Source organism: Panicum virgatum, chromosome 1K (genome assembly GCF_016808335.1).
Source record: "Panicum virgatum strain AP13 chromosome 1K, P.virgatum_v5, whole genome shotgun sequence".
In the NCBI taxonomy this organism is placed as follows: Eukaryota; Viridiplantae; Streptophyta; class Magnoliopsida; order Poales; family Poaceae; genus Panicum; species Panicum virgatum.
In genome coordinates, this window is record NC_053136.1 from 9918651 (window position 1) to 9934965 (window position 16315).

General features: G+C 41.2%; 2 protein-coding genes across 3 annotated transcripts; one reads left to right on the forward strand and one right to left on the reverse strand.

Moving 5' to 3' along the window:
* Positions 1-925: 925 nt before the first annotated feature.
* Positions 926-8581, reverse strand: LOC120690434 (YLP motif-containing protein 1-like). Of its 2 annotated transcripts, none has more exons than XM_039973112.1 (13): positions 7483-8581; positions 7202-7382; positions 6604-6716; positions 6396-6500; positions 5842-5911; positions 5300-5355; positions 4459-4509; positions 3740-3844; positions 3601-3645; positions 3426-3534; positions 2924-3111; positions 2538-2624; positions 926-1551 (listed from the first exon to the last, which is right to left on the reverse strand). In XM_039973112.1, the coding sequence occupies exons 1-13, from the start codon at positions 8422-8424 to the stop codon at positions 1381-1383; spliced, it is 2223 nt and encodes a 740-aa protein (XP_039829046.1). In that variant the 5' UTR covers positions 8425-8581; the 3' UTR covers positions 926-1380. The 2 variants fall into 2 exon arrangements, with proteins under 2 accessions (XP_039829046.1, XP_039829108.1); XM_039973174.1 differs by having other exon boundaries at positions 7968-8191.
* Positions 8582-11758: 3177 nt separating this feature from the next.
* On the forward strand, positions 11759-16315 carry LOC120690724 (probable histone deacetylase 19). Its single transcript, XM_039973535.1, has 7 exons — positions 11759-12387; positions 12925-13365; positions 13958-14188; positions 15204-15295; positions 15412-15475; positions 15553-15630; positions 15758-16315. Exons 1-7 carry the CDS (start codon positions 11845-11847, stop codon positions 15860-15862), a joined length of 1554 nt encoding a protein of 517 aa, XP_039829469.1. The 5' UTR covers positions 11759-11844; the 3' UTR covers positions 15863-16315.

Genomic DNA, 16315 nt, shown 5'->3' on the forward strand with positions numbered 1-16315 from the left:
GTGTGCGCTTGGTTGCAAGGTTGATGGAGAAGAGTTTTCCCACGTGTAAAGCCGTAGTACGTCATTCCATTTTCTATTCTGGTCTTGCCAGAGAGAGAGTAAGGTTATGGACATAGGGTGTGTTTAGTTCCGAGGGTGTAAAGTCTTTTTGAAGTATATGGACACATATTTAAAGTATTAATTAAATATAAACTAATAATAAAATAAATTATAAATTCCACCTGTAAATTGCGAGACAAATTTATTAAATCTAATTAACCCATCATTAGTAAATGTTTACTGTAGCACCAACATTGTCAAATCATGGCACAATTAAGCTCAAAAGATTCGATGTGAAAGATTTTTGAGAACTAAACAAGGCCATATACGGGTATAATTTTGGTTAAAAAAGACATGCAAGTTCTACAATAATTCATAGAAGCAGAGAATGATACAATAATTGCTTCTTTAATTATTTGTACTTTTTCAAAAAGGAAAACATTATTGATTTGAAGTAGCATTATATCAAGGTGATACAACAATGCTTGAAAAATTTCGAACCACTGCCTGGCGGTACACAGCCTTACACAAAGTGGGGAAAAAAAACCCGACACTCTAATGACAATCAATCCGCGTACTAGAACCCCAACTCTAGTTTTTTGCATTACATAATTTGTATATTCAGCTGTGTGGTAGCACAAATCCTCATTATGCGATCAAGAATATATACTTAAAATCTTGACAAGTGACTGCAGATTATCAGCTCTAATATATGTCTGACATGATTGATGTTGCATGCCAGCGTGTCGTGTACAAATAGTGTGCAAATATTAGTGTCCAGCTCTTTCGAATCTGAGAAGGCCACCATTACGAGGAACTGGTTCGCAAACTGAACGAGTAAGATTGCTGTGAAGAGCTAAACGCTGTTTAAAACGATACATGAAGGTTCAGTTAATTTGGCTTAACAAATTTTGAATCCAGAGAGAACAAATTTTTATACCTCAGATTCAAACTCTAGAACAGTTTACTATGTAAGGTTGACGGATACATGTAAAACAATTGGCCACCATTTAGTGTGGCTGATAAATTGGTACAGTACATCCTATGGGCTACGGCCTTTGGGGTTACCCTTGAAAAAACAAGCATTTGGTCCATCACTAATCACATCTCTACCATCTTACAAACCCCATTGGAACTGATACACATCGACCATGCCAATGGCCAATGGCGATCAGAGTAGAATCTGGATCCCACACATCACTGACCGCCACAAAATTGTGATGTGCTGGAGGATGAGGAGACAAGGCGGTGATTCCGAGCTGTCTGCACCTGTCCCCTCCAGGTCATACCTTGGCATCCAGAGATCTCAAGGGCAGACATGATAGGCTTCTCTGTCAAGGACTACTCATCATCTCCATTTTCAACAACTCCGATGTGCTGCTTTCTCTTGTCAAAAACTGACTTGAAGGATTGACTTTCATCACGGAGTTGTTCACTGAACCTTTTCTTGGTCTCGTTGTTGGCCTTCCCTTTCATCCCTGTGGAATTATCTTTGGCCAAGGGGTTGGAGACCTGCAAGAAACAGTTTTATACTTACAAGTTTGCTACAGGGTCCAGGCTGCTAGCTGGAATCAATGAGAACGAACTATCGCAAAAGTCCGATTTTCAACATTCAACTACAAAACCGGACACATAAGCCATCCAACTGTCAAAACCGGGCAAATTTAGCCCTTGGGTGGTCTTGAAGATGGTCTGTATTTTAAAAAAAAATAAAGTTCTAATTAGATCTAAAATCAAAAACTATTTTTTTAAATCAGAAAAATATGAAACTAGTACCATTTTTTTTTCTAAAAATGCAACCTATCTATTATTGCTCCATTTGAATCTTAGTTATTCAAAAATAATAAGCATAACTACAAGCAACAAAATATTATGAACATATAAACAAATTGGATCTGAATAACTGACAAGTATTGTGCCAATGGATAGGTTACATTTTTAGAAAACTTATGATACCCATTTCATAATTTTTTGACTTAAAATGAATTACTTATGAATTTTTTAGTTTAAAATGGAATATTTTTAATTCTCACAAAATAAAAAACCACCTATGGGGCTAAATTTGCTCGGTTTCAACAGTTGGATGGCCTCTATTCTCCAGTTTCGTTGTTGAAGATTTAGAACTTTTGTGATAATTCGTGTAAACGGACTTTTCCCTTTATAATTTTAGCACCAAACTATAAGAATGTATATTTTTGTTTGGGGGCAAGAGCACCAAGTTCCAACAGAATCAAATACAGAATAGTGTAAGCAAAATAAAATGTAAAATTGTTCCTAGACCATTGCTTTTATAACATTTTATTTTAATTATTCTCCATTCCCAGGATTGCAGGATCTACATTTTATAGATGAAATAAAACAAGATGGATAAGAGAGAAGTGACTAATATGACAATGAATGGTATGTTAAAATGAGCACATGCCAAGTGATGGACAGCAGCATAAAGTGGATGTCCTACTGATTAAATGTCACAAAGTTAGCAATGTGCAGATACTGACCAAATTGTACCCTGATCCAGGCCCTATGACTAGCGATGAAGCGAGTTTTCTTTTAGTTGCAGCTATGGAAAACCCACCCTTTTCAAGCTGCAAAGAAATAAGATGAAGAGTGAGCATGTATCATAGGAAAAAAAGGCAAACATAACAGTTATGATTCTTGTTCACATACACATCATCTGTGTGGTTATGGCATTGCTGTTGTACTTACAGACACGTTAACATAAACTTGACTGTCAAGTTCTATCCGTGAAGTAAATTAGATATATGCCATAAATAACTAAATAAATATGCACAACTAGTAAACTACTAGATATGTTTCAGCTAAGAAGTTATCTGACTTTTTAAGAGAGGCAACATTAAAGGTCACACTTAAACATAATACATACCCGGTCACCCCAACTGACTCTTTTCTGACGAGTGCTATATGTTTGGGCGAGGCCAGAAAGAGTGTGTGTATTTTCCTCTGTATTTTCAGTCTTCTCAGTGTCATCTTCAACATCTTTTGACCATTTGCTCTGCCCTAGCTCTTTGAAGGTATCCAAATCATCTTCTACTTCTGTGTTCCAATTTTCCCCTGGTTTTGAGAAACAAGCACAAACAATTATTTTAGCACTCATAAACCTCAATGTGATGTAAATGCTTAACTGATATATATATATATATATATATATATATATATACTAACTGGACACAAAAATACACTAGATGACATTACACCCTTAATCATTAACCTACATCTCAAGCTCTGGTCGGAAGGCATTTTACTTTTACCACCTTTCTACATTAAAGGCTTCCTCCTAAGTATGAGGGGCCTAATTGTTAAGAAGACAAGCTATGGCCAATGATATATCCTCAGTCAACAATGTAAGAAATGTTAAAGAGGTGCACCTTCATTTGATTCATTATGCGGTGCTTCTTGTATAGCTTTCTTTGAGTTTTCAGCAGTGGTACTAGTTTCATTAGCATCATCATCATTGTCCTCTGTGTCCATATCAACCTATTTGTTGGATCAAAACTCATTAGCGCATTGATTTATTTAAAAACAGCTAAATAATAGCATTACCTCTTGTATAGAGTGGCCACCAAGATTATCATCATGGAATAATGACTGAGAAATAAACAGGATAATATATCATGAGACATCATTAATCATGCACCTAAGGTCATAACAGCAAATATGAATAACAGCAAAAAAAAAATACATGTATATCTAGCGGCAGATACAGTGGTGGAGCCTCTTCCCAGTCTGCTGCCATCTTTTTTATATCATCCAACGTAAATCCATGCACATTCCTTGCAGCACAACCCTATTATTCATGTGGATATCAAAGATCTGCTATGATATAACAAGAAGGTAATGGCAATAGCAAAGACTAGCCTTAAGCTCTTAGTTAATCCAGTAAATAAGAAAAATAAATATACAGAACAGAAAGAAATGCGATACTGAAAGTGAACATATGACTTTCATACGAAGAATGATGCACAAGATACATCCTTCAATCTTTTATCCAGTCAGTAAAAGGTTTCCAAACCCAAAAGCAGAATGACTCAGTAGTTGCCCTGTACAGATTTCTAGATGGTTGCTAGTTGCTACAGGGAACCAGTAAAATACTCTATGGGTTGCCTCTAGCAAAAGTTTATACATTTGACTGAAGTTGGAACACGAGTCAAAGTTCCTTGGTTTCACTGATTAATGGTGAGATTATGAAGATTGCGCATGGTGACAAACTTCTGACTGCCTCACATCAATACAATTTCTGACTTCCATGTGCACGCACCATACCATTAGGCATATACTGTGGAACTATGTCAAGACAGGAAAATTGAGACATCCCAAGGTTCATTTGGGGTGGTTGCCAAACACCTAAATACATGTTTAACAGGAAATTCACATATGATTGAAAATACAGTAGGAAATTACCGTTGGATCCTTGTATGGTGCCTCCAGTAAGTACACCTCATAACCTGAGTGCTGCAAAAAGGAAAAGAAGAATTAGAACACCATCATGATGGATTCACTATGAAATGAGATGATATAGTAAATAAAAAAAGTCAAAATCACATTAAGGTAGCCCTTGGAAGTCAAAGATATTGTCCAATGAAAGGACAGATTAGTCTACTGACATTGCAAATTGGAGAGTTTACCAAAGTAGCGTCCAACAAGTTATGTATCGTCAAAAAATACACAATATATTACTTCAGCGCAACTAAAGTCGTAAGAGACCAAAATCAAACAAATATGAGTTCAGCAACTCAACAGTTGATTTTGGCTATAACATATGGGGAAAAAATCAAATGTACAGACGCCAAGAATGATCAATAGCAAAAACAAATATTCTTCATCATGTTAGCTAAATATCAATGGGAAAAAACAGCTAGCATAAAAAAGTGGTAAAACAAGTGTTACATCATTCAGGAGAACGTGCGTGCAAGAGGTAGGGAGGGTGCAAATGAGAGAGAATGATAAACCTAAGCAGGTATGGAGGTTATGTTTCGACTCCAAACAGGTTTAATAGGATGAGGGCACCTTTCTAAGGAGTGGAGTGGGGTGGGTGGGTAGAAGGGTTGATTTCCTCATAATTGGTTCAAAACTATTCCATGGCATGAATAATCCTTGAAGGGGGGGGGGGGGGCTAGCATATCCTCAGAACTGCATTTTTTTTTCAAGTAGTGGGCGCCTCTTTAAGGGTTCAAAACCCCCAAAGAAGAAATCCATATGGAAAGAAATCTTGAAGTCAACACATCAGAGACTGAGGATTTACCTTCGCAGTTGCCCAAAATTGAGCAAAATCAGCTACCCGCAGATTGCGGTCATCCACTAAAACCGCCAGGAATACCAGCAGTAAACAAGTCAGTTACCAGAAACATAGAATCAGCCATTGGTGAAATTGAAGGCATTCTCATGGCCCGTAACCGCTGTATTTTGCTAGGGCAGCTAAGGTGTTATTAAAATGAGTGTTTTAAACAGTACAGAATAACATTAAGTGCCACAAAATTGGGAACTGTCCAAATGTTCAAGGAATCCATTCCATCGCTATCAGAAACAAAACATTACTGATAAACCAACCAAAGGATAATCGAATTTTTCAGTTTGTCGGCTGTTCGCATGTAGCGCTTATAGTGTGAAAAGAAAAGAAAAGAAAAGAAACTATGATAAACTTTCCGCTAATCTATGAAATTTGAAGGCCATTATATGTGGCCTCCAGAATACTGGAAAGACAACGATAAAAGTAAATACCACCTATGAAGTGGTGGTTGACATAAAGTTGCTATATGATTGTTATAACTCTAAATAACTTCATACCAATCACAAATGTGAAATTTCCTTCATCAAGAGTCTTCTTAAATGCCTTCAACATGCTTGACCTGTAAGTCTATAACATGTACAGGGAAGTTAGCAATGAATGTCACGCCTTAAGAGGATAATTGACAAACAGCTAAAAAACATAGAAAAAGAAAAGGAATGTGCTGAAACAAAAGAAAAGATGACTTGTCGTTTTTATCCAAAGTTCCTGGCCAGAGAAGGCCTAAACAGTGACATAATTCACAAGAAAATATTTTGATGTTCCTGAGGAAAATCTTTGAACATGTTGCAGTTGTGCATCATACACTCAAGGCAAGATACCTCAAAATCTCTTTTCAAAAAAAGATACCTCAAAATCATTTTCTCTAGTGAGATGAAGTAAACACTGTAACCAACATTGAACTACTATTGCATTAATATAATAATTAGCTTTGCTTGTGTTCATAAATGACAGCATTTACGTGTTGTAGCTTGCTAATGGAGTGAGGTCAAATTTTTTGCAGGCGCGTATAACAAGAGAAAAAGAATTACAGAACTAGTGAATGTAATATCACCTCCTCCATTTCCGGTTCATAACAGTACTCAATCACTTTCTTGGTCAACTGCCTCCTCCCTTTTGATGCACCAGAAGATTTAGGGACTTCATTATCTTCCAATTTCTAAGAGAATATTGGCCAAATTTACACATATTTCAGTTACAAACAACCATTAAACAAACTATGTCAACACTAAATAGAAATGTAGTTACCAATCTCTACTGACCTTCTCAACTTCAATCATGAAATAATCATCCATGGAATGGATTCTAGGTGCATTTGCACCATTTTCAACCTCAAGATCGCGTAATGCCTTTGCCAGGTAGCTCTTTCCACTACCTGCATGTTAAAAAAAATGTATGAATTATAGTTCACAACAATAGTGAAGGACAACCTAACAGCAGATTTATGAAATAACTTTAAAAAATACAAAAAATTATAATTAGGAATACTGTAGAGACAATATCATTAAGAAACTTTACCGAGTAGACAGTTGCCAGTTAAAACAGCAAAACAAAATTTTCTGATTTAATTGAAATGTACAAGGGCTCATTTATCACATTGTTCAGCCTATCACTTACATGCTATGAATTAGTAACTTATACTAGTTTACAATATAGGAAGTAGGTGTTGGCCCAATAACTAGTTTTTCTATTTCTCAAACCCAATAAGATGGCAGTAGGTAAATAGGTAATTAGGTGCTCACATGCACCACCAACCATAACAAGACTTATACATCAGTAGGAACTAGTAAATATTGAAGGCAGCATTCAAAATAGTGGTAAAAAGAATAATTAAGAATATAAACAATATTATCAGTAAACCTGGAAGCCCTCGGAGGATGATAACAATATGGTCAGGGCGTGAAGCACGACAGGGCTGCTTGAACAGATCGCATGCATTGATGATTGTGACCTTGGAATTTTCCGCAGAATGTTGTGTGTTGGTTGACATTCCATCTATCAAGTCTTGCTCTGACAATGGCCGATAAATCAAACCTGACCCCTGTGAGCGCACAAGCATAAAAAGGTAAGTGCTTCTGATGGAAGAGTATGCCGTACAAAACATTTACCATACATTAAAGAATTGAGATCACAGAAGCAACCTCATTGTTAAGAGTCTTAAGACGGTTTGCATTTGGCATTTGGTGAGCTTGAGGCAAGGTGTGAGTTCTAGGGGTATTAACTGCCGTAGCTGGAGAACCAGAAAGGACAGGAAACAACGACGAGTTTGCGGTCGGCCGTGGCGGCGCATTATGGTAATCCCGGTGAGAGGGAAATGGAGGTTCTGGTGGTGGTGTTACGGCACCTGCCCCAGGAAGCCAAGCACAGGAATCATTGTGATTTGCAGCCTCTGCATATGGAGGCAGTGGAGAGTGTGGTGGCACACCAGGCAATGCCTCTGGGTGGAACTGATGGTAATGGTGATCGGCACTATCAAGATACTTCTCATGAGACCCTTCTCCCGGAGCAAAACCATGACCGAAGCCATTGTTCCTATCATGCATTGGCATTGGAGGTGGCAACCTTCCAGCATGGTCGAAATTAGCAAAATCGCCCCCTTGCGGGTACGGAGAAGGATAGCCTCTACCTCCACCGTAGCCAAAGCCGCCGTCAGGTGGGCACGGCTCGCCACACCACGCCGATCCAGGAAGTGGATTGCGGCCATGGTCCCGGATCAGGCCAAGCAGCCGATCGCCCTCCATAGGAGCCCTTCCCGGGGGCGGTGAGGGCGCGAAGCCGTACGGATCGAACGGGGGCGCCTCGCCCACGCGCATCCGCTTGTGGGGCCCCTCCCTGCCGGGTAGCTCGTAGGGGTGGGGGTCATGCGGCCCAGGAGCCGGAGGGCCCCACATCGGCGGCGGCGGTGGCGGCGGGTCATAAGGGAAGGGATGAGGCGGGGGAGGAGGGGGCGGCGGCGGGTGGAGGTCATAAGGGAAGGGGTGCGGCGGGAGAGGCGGCGGCGGGCAGAAGGGGAAGTGGCGCGCGGAACAGACCGGGCAGAGGTCGGCGCCGGCGCCGGCGGGGAAGCGCCATGGATGGTCCATGCGGCGCGGCGGCGGGGCTTCGGGATCTGGGGTTTGAGAAAGGAGGGGACGAAGCGAGGGGAGGGGCTTTGGGTTCGCGAAGGATCGAGAAGCTTTGTGTGGGGCCAGAGGAGCTCGCCGCGCGCGGAAGAAGACGGGCAAGCCGCAACCCGCAAGGCGCAAGCTGGTAGTTTTCCGTTCAGGACCCTATAAGAGCTGTGTTTCGTATGAAAGTTTTAGACAGAAGGATCTGATTATAATTATAACTTTCTTAGCCCTGTAACTGCAACTCTACCCTGAAGACTCCGGGTCTCCAGCTCGCCGCCGAAGCCGAACCAGCGCCGCCGCCGCCTCGATGGCCAGCATCCAGCGTTCTCCCCCTCAGCGGCCAAAGTCGGACCTCTTCTCCTGCCCCTACGCGCCGCCGCTAGGGCGCTTAAGCGACGCGCGCATGGTACTTGACGAAATGCCGGAACGGACGGTCCCGTCCTTTTGACACAGTCTTGCCGGGGCTGCGAGCAATTGCGGAGCTAGAAATTTGTGGCTGGATCTGCCACATGCAAAATAAAAATCAAAGCAAATATATGCTATAATGGACGATAAATTATAATAGTCATAACAAATTCATAATAATAGCTAAAGTACAAATTCTAAACATAAATAATTAAAGAATATTATAAAACAATAAAGACTACTATAATATAATCCTACGATCCCTCCTGTTGGAAGAGATTGATGATATCCTCATCTTTCACTTGATTGAAGAATTCTCTCTTAATAAATGTAATCAAGCAAATGTAGTCGCAGCCCGCGAGCAATGGCCGATGGGGGCGAGGGCGCGATCGAGGTGCTGGTGCTGGTGCTGCCCACCGGTCGCTAGAGGGGCCAAGTGGGGGCGTCGTCGAGCACCAACTATTGAGCCGGGGGATGCACCAATGCGCCCTGCGAGATGCGGCGCCAAGGCTAGCGGGGAAAGAAGCGATACGATGCGACCCGCCGCTCGCAAAATGCGACTACGCGAGTCTGGGCCTATTTGGTTACTTGAGGCTTATTATAAGCCTCTTTATGTGAGATTACTTGAGGTTTATGGGCTTATAATAAGCTAAATAGGTGTTTTGTTGTATGGCGCTTATAATAAGTCTCTTTAGTAGCTAATGACCTTTGTACTCCTCATTAATGTGCTTTGTAGGGGCTGAGTGGATAGTGGTGTGGAGAGATTGAGGTTGGAAAATATTGTTTTCTTGGTGCGGCCTATAGGAAATAAACCTCATAGGCATCTTTTAAAGGAGCTTATGGGCTTATAAAGAGACTTATAATAAACCTCACCTTTAAGTCTAGGTGTTTAGATGGAATAAGATTTACTAGTCAGGTTGGCGCGCTACGCGCGCCTATACAAAAACGTGGACCTAAAATATTAATAGAAAGATATTATCCGTTACTATGTTCGAAGCAACATCGTATCGATGTATTGAGTTAGATCTAAAAATTACAATAAAGCGGCATAGTAGTTTTGTGCCTGAGAGCGCGCCAATCTCAAGCATTGTAGTATAGAGGTATAGGTAATTTTTTCTTACGATTTTTTTTGTGGCAGTAGGTATAGTTTAATTACTTTAGTAAGAAAATAAGTAAGATTAGAAATGAATGAACATTTTAATTATATTTTGTGGATTTACGGAGGGAAATCAAAACCCAAGAAGTAGTACAACTACCACATGTAAATGTAGTATACAAAATTTAATTATTATTTTTGTATGTAAGAAGTAGTTAAATATATTTTGTATTGTCAAATAATAGAAGAAAAATATTTTTTTAAGATAAAGAGACTAACTTAATAGAATCGTGGGCCCCACGTGGGTCCCGCCTGAATAGTACGTGGGCCCCACGTGGGTCCCACATGAATAGTATGTGGGACCCCACATGAACAGTGCACGGGCCCCACGTGGGGCCGCGACTCATGAGGAGGCCCCAAATCTTAGCCCTTTAGTATATGTACTTAATTTGTAGTTTATTGGGCTAGTTTCTCCTTTGCTGAGTTAGTGAACTTTGTTCCTTCATATGCTGAATATATATGATACGTATAAATATGTATATCTATTAACATTTAGTCTCAAATTATGAGTATGCCATGGCATCAGTGCATGCCCCTGCCGCCGCCCATGGCGGCAAGCCATGAAGGGTGTTGAGGCTGCCGAGCTCCGTCGCCATGGCCAGCGTGCTCCGTGCCTGTGATGCCGTTGAGCAGGGAGAACAGCTGCAAGGGGGGGCTGGTACAGTGGTGAATGTTCGGATCGCTGCATGGCAACGGCGTCACAACGTATAAAATAAATGATGACTACTAATTATTAAAAAATATTTTCCTTGCATAAAATATCGAATTCTCTATCAGCTCACCATTGAACCTAAAAGCCAACTCATGCTCATTAGGATCAGACTGGGCTAACTAAAAAAGCTTTGGAAGATTAAACCAGTCCATGTTTTGTTCTGCATGTAAAGAGAACATATTAATTGTACTAACTAGAATCAATCGCCTGTTTTTCTTATTTGCAGTATGGATCGTGAGCCCTTTAGTTTTTTTTCGGTTGTCTCAAAGTCCCAACTTCTGTGAGAGTGAAAAAAGCCTGCTGGTAGACCAGCCGAACGGAGTTATAAGTTTTATGTCACAATTACTAATAAATTAAATATTAGAATCTTGATTTTTTTTTTGAGATGGAAGGCTGCAGAGGTGCTTCCCGGTGCCAGCCCTAGGGATCGAACCCGGGCTGCCTGCGAGTGTTGATAATGATATGTCACGATAAAAATGTATTATTCTCATCACATTATGGGTATGCTATGTATGATTAGCGATTATTTAATATGTACATTCAGAATGACGCCAGCGTCGACTTTTAAGGGAAAACTCGTGAGAAAAAGCTCTCCGAACACCGGGCACGCGTTAGGCAAGCGCACTTCCCTGGAAACACGAGATTTTTGTTGGAACGCAAGCGAAATGTCTAGTGGAATTTGTACTTATTTTACCACAATTATAATAAAAAATAAATATGATCTTTTTTTGTTTTACGAAATAAAGTAGACGCTCACATAACTTTTGAACGGGCCCGTTCTGAACACAGTCAATCTTTCTTCTGGTTGAAATAATCAGTACTCCCATTTTCTGAGTACTATTAGTTTCTGACAATAGAAAAATAAATAAATAGATAATATATAAACACTGCAGAAATTTCGAAAAGGAACAAATCAATCAGCCAAACCAGCCCCTGGATTCACCAGTGCCGTGGCCTAACTCGCTTTCCAGCGTCTTCTCCCATTTTCTCCCCTTGCTCATATATAATCCTCCTCCTCCTCCCGTTTCTTCTTCCTCCTCAAAACAGAACACCACTTCCCGCATCCGAAAAAAAAAACCATCCCGCCCCCAGAAACCCCAAAAATCCCCCCGCGGCGGCGATGGACCTCTCGCCGGCGGGCTCCGGCGGCAACTCGCTGCCGTCGGTCGGGCCCGACGGGCAGAAGCGGCGCGTGTGCTACTTCTACGACCCGGAGGTGGGCAACTACTACTACGGGCAGGGGCACCCGATGAAGCCGCACCGCATCCGGATGACGCACTCGCTGCTCGCCCGCTACGGCCTCCTCAACCAGATGCAGGTCTACCGCCCCAACCCCGCCCGCGACCGCGACCTCTGCCGCTTCCACGCCGACGACTACATCAACTTCCTCCGCACCGTCACGCCCGAGACACAGCAGGACCAGATCCGCCTCCTCAAGCGCTTCAACGTCGGCGAGGACTGCCCCGTCTTCGACGGCCTCTACAGCTTCTGCCAGACCTACGCCGGCGCCTCCGTCGGGGGCGCCGTCAAGCTCAACCACGGCCACGACATCGCCATCAACTGGTCGGGGGGCCTGCACCACGCCAAGAAGTGCGAGGCGTCCGGCTTCTGCTACGTCAACGACATCGTGCTCGCCATACTCGAGCTCCTCAAGCACCACGAGGTGATGACGATTCTTCCCTCTCCTGCGTGCCACCTGGTTGTGGTTGTGGTTGTGGTTGGTTTGCTTTGGTGGGCTCGGTTGGTTAGGTGTTTCGATCTGTCACGTTTCCATGTTGTTACATACGAGTAGTGATTGGTGGATTAATTCTGCCAAGTTGCATGCTGATGGGTAATTGTATACAGTTAAAGTCGCCTTCTGTCAAAAAAATGTTATAAGTATAAAGTTAAGTTACTTGATTATGGTTTTGTGCCGTTTATGGGTAGATTTGGCCCAGATGTAGCTAGAACATCCCCCCCCCCCTTTCCATCATCAGTTAAAGTTACCTTTGGTCAAAAAATGTTAGATAAAGTTACTTGGTGATGGTTTTGTGCCATTTGGGATAGATTAGGCCCAGATGTAGCTAGAACAACCTTTTCCCCATTTCCATCATCACATGTTTTGGTTGATGGCCTTCCTTCCTGTACGTAAATAAATATTCTGTCAGATCAATGTTAATCACTCTGGTGTGCTTAATATGTGATGGCTCAATATTTACAGAGAGTTCTGTATGTTGATATCGATATCCACCATGGAGACGGAGTCGAGGAGGCTTTCTACACAACAGACAGGGTTATGACCGTCTCGTTCCACAAGTTTGGGGATTATTTCCCAGGAACAGGGGACATCCGTGACATTGGGCACTCAAAGGGGAAGTACTACTCTCTGAATGTCCCGCTGGATGATGGGATTGATGATGAAAGCTATCAGTCCCTGTTCAAGCCAATCGTGGGCAAGGTTATGGAGGTTTTCCGCCCTGGTGCAGTTGTGCTTCAGTGCGGCGCTGATTCCTTGTCTGGGGATAGGCTGGGCTGCTTCAACCTCTCTATCAGAGGTCATGCAGAATGTGTCAAATACATGAGGTCTTTCAACGTTCCATTGTTGCTTCTCGGTGGTGGTGGATATACCATAAGAAATGTTGCCCGGTGCTGGTGTTATGAGGTATGATGATCTGAGTAAAAGCTCACTTTCTTGAATTCTTGTCCCTGTGTACTGCTATTGCCATTACTAGTTGGTTAAGATAACATCATCTATAGATCAGAGATGATAGGGAAAGGTAGATAGAATGTGCTAGAATCTGATTTAGTTTTATGCTTGCTGCTAACCAATGTAGTTCACAGAACCACCATGGCCTTGGTTTTGACTTAGCAATTTGCGTAATGCATGATTGAAATGCTTGTATATGCTATCTTACTGAAATAGTGAAGTGCATATGTTTGTTAAGAGTATAGATATGTGTCTGAGCATATGGAATAGCAGAACTCGTTGTGTTGCTCAAGTTATATTTAGGACTAGCAATGGTGCCTTCTTAGCTAAGCTTACTCTTATTATCAAGCTTTGAGTAGATTAGCAGATACAGCAATAAGTTGATCCATAGATCGCTTTCCTATTGTGTAAGGGCTTCTGTTGCTGGACTTCAAAATCTTTAGATTGCAGATGTTAGAATGCTATATTTATTTGTCCTCTGAGTTTTCTATGCTTCCTGCTGTTTGTTCATCCAATTTACTTTTTTTTTACTAAAAAAACTGTGCAGACCGGAGTTGCTCTTGGTCAAGAGCTGGAAGACAAGATGCCTGTCAACGAGTACTATGAATACTTCGGTCCAGATTACACTCTTCATGTTGCACCAAGTAACATGGAGAACAAAAATACACGACACCAACTGGATGATATTAGAAGCAAACTTCTGGATAATCTTTCAAAACTTAGGCATGCTCCTAGCGTCCAGTTTCAAGAGCGGGCTCCTGACACGGAGTTACCTGAGGTGAGCAACTGAGCATCCTATATTATAAGCACCAAGTTAGTTGTTTGATGCTATTTTATCTGAAAAAGAATATGAGAAAAGGACAGAGATATTTGGTCTCAAAAAGAATATGACGAAAGGACAGATACAGTATGGGATGCTTTCTTACATGGTTATTCTGATGAGAACTAGATGCATGGTTTCTGGCTGTAAACGCAGATTCCTAAAAGTAAGGTAGTATTGCTTGTGTCATTCTTATGCTTTAAATATCACTAACTGGAACTAAATACCCCACCCAGCCAGCACTGATTAGAGAGCCTTACTAGTCTATGTTAACACGCCAGACACTTGTTCCTTGTATAAGGAATAATAGATCTATTTTTATAACATTGTTGTTTTCTCTGTTGAGGTTGCATGCTAAAGATATTTCCACCTTTTTATTGGATTTCTTTTATCTGCATGTTGTTCCGTTCAGTGCATTTTATTTTAGTTGTATTCCAGGGACTGTATTATGGTTGAGTGTGGGTTTTGGCACAAAATGTTCTTTTATCTGAAGCACATTCTGATGCTATCATAGTACTATGGTCCATGGCCTCAACCAGTCTGAATGTTAGGGACTTTGGCTTGGTAAAACTTTAACATGCCAAATTGAACACAGATTGAAGCCAACATTGAACAAAGACTGGATAGTTAATAATTTGTTTTTTCTTGATTAAGCAGGAGAACTGTTTATCATTATATTAAAGAAGAGGATAAAAACCAGCAGCACAACATCGGGTGAAAAACAAAACAAAACAAAACAAAACAAACAAACAAACAAAAAAGAGAGAACCAATGTAGCACCAAAACACCAAACACACACATGCCCTTACAAACATAGGCGAGAAGTCTTGTTTAACTGATTACTGTGTAGTTGTGATATCAGAAATGAAATTTACGAGTGGTCTAGTAGTGATTGGCTGTGCCTTGGTCTTGTTTTGTAAATGACAAGTTAAAAGCTGATTAAATTTTGGATACATTTATGTTTGATATACAGCCAGATGAAGATCAAGCGGATCCAGATGAAAGGCATGATCCTGATTCTGACATGGAAATGGATGATCACAAGGCTGTGGAAGAGTCAACAAGGTCTCTCCCCCACTCCCTCCCTACCTGTCTATGATGTTTTTTTTTTCATTTTGGTTTGTTTTTCAATCCTGATTCTGATCTTGTTTGCCCTTCCTCATTTCATTTTTTTGTCATAGGAGGAGCAACATTCTAGGTGTTCGAGTTAAGAGAGAATTTAGTGAAAATGAGACCAAAGTTCAGGTATTTTGCATTTCTTTTGCACTTCACTCTTGTAGGCTAAGTGTGATTATCATTCTTATTTATGTTGCGTTCTACAGGATGCTAGCCGAGTTACATCTGAACGTAGAGGACTGGAACCCATGGTAGAAGACATTGGTCCCTCCAAGCAAGCTCCTGTAAGTATCTTCTACAATATTGGTTAAATGATAACATCTTGAGACTTCATTATTCACCATGATTTATGCCCATCAACTAACCAAAGGTGTCCTTTTTTTCTCTTGATGGTGCCGTCAATTGCAATAGGCGGATGCTAATGCGATGGCCATTGACGAGCCAGGCAACGTCAAGAATGAACTAGAGAACTCAACTAAATTACCAGACCAACCAGGCATGTACCATAAGCCATGACTGCGACATCTGAACTTGCCAGTCCAAAAACCAAAGTGATTCGGCGATGCAGCCTGCCATTTCAAATTCGATTTGAGTTATAGTCATCTGTAATCAGTTAATCCCATGGGAGTATTTCATGGCAGTAGTGAAGTTCTGCGAGTCCACCACCGGGCAATGCTTGAGGTTGAGATAGACGATAGTCTGACCCATGTATACATGATGTGAGTTAAGTTGTACAGTCGTTAGTCAATGCAAATATGTAATGAACTTGACGTTAAATTTCATTGAGTTTTCTTTATGGTTCCGTATAGGGTACTAGGTTTTGACAAAAAAGGGTTGAATAGAACAAATTGAACCATTTCACCATCGTCTGTTAAGGTGGGAGCCTTAAGTTGAAGTTTGTAACTTTATCTGCAACATTCATAAGCGATCACTTTGAACGAAATGGTAGCGACCCTCAATTTGCTTGTA

Excerpts from the sequence above, each read along its gene's own strand:
- LOC120690434 (XM_039973112.1), bottom strand. The coding sequence starts at position 8,424 with ATGGACCATCCATGGCGCTTCCCCGCCGGCGCCGGCGCCGACCTCTGC. Across the intron at positions 7,383-7,482 it reads TTAAGACTCTTAACAATGAG|GGGTCAGGTTTGATTTATCG; the intron begins GTTGCTTCTGTG and ends GTGCGCTCACAG. Across the intron at positions 2,625-2,923 it reads GAGTCAGTTGGGGTGACCGG|CTTGAAAAGGGTGGGTTTTC; the intron begins GTATGTATTATG and ends ATTTCTTTGCAG.
- LOC120690724 (XM_039973535.1), top strand. The coding sequence starts at position 11,845 with ATGGACCTCTCGCCGGCGGGCTCCGGCGGCAACTCGCTGCCGTCGGTC. Across the intron at positions 12,388-12,924 it reads AGCTCCTCAAGCACCACGAG|AGAGTTCTGTATGTTGATAT; the intron begins GTGATGACGATT and ends CAATATTTACAG. Across the intron at positions 15,296-15,411 it reads GCTGTGGAAGAGTCAACAAG|GAGGAGCAACATTCTAGGTG; the intron begins GTCTCTCCCCCA and ends TTTTTGTCATAG.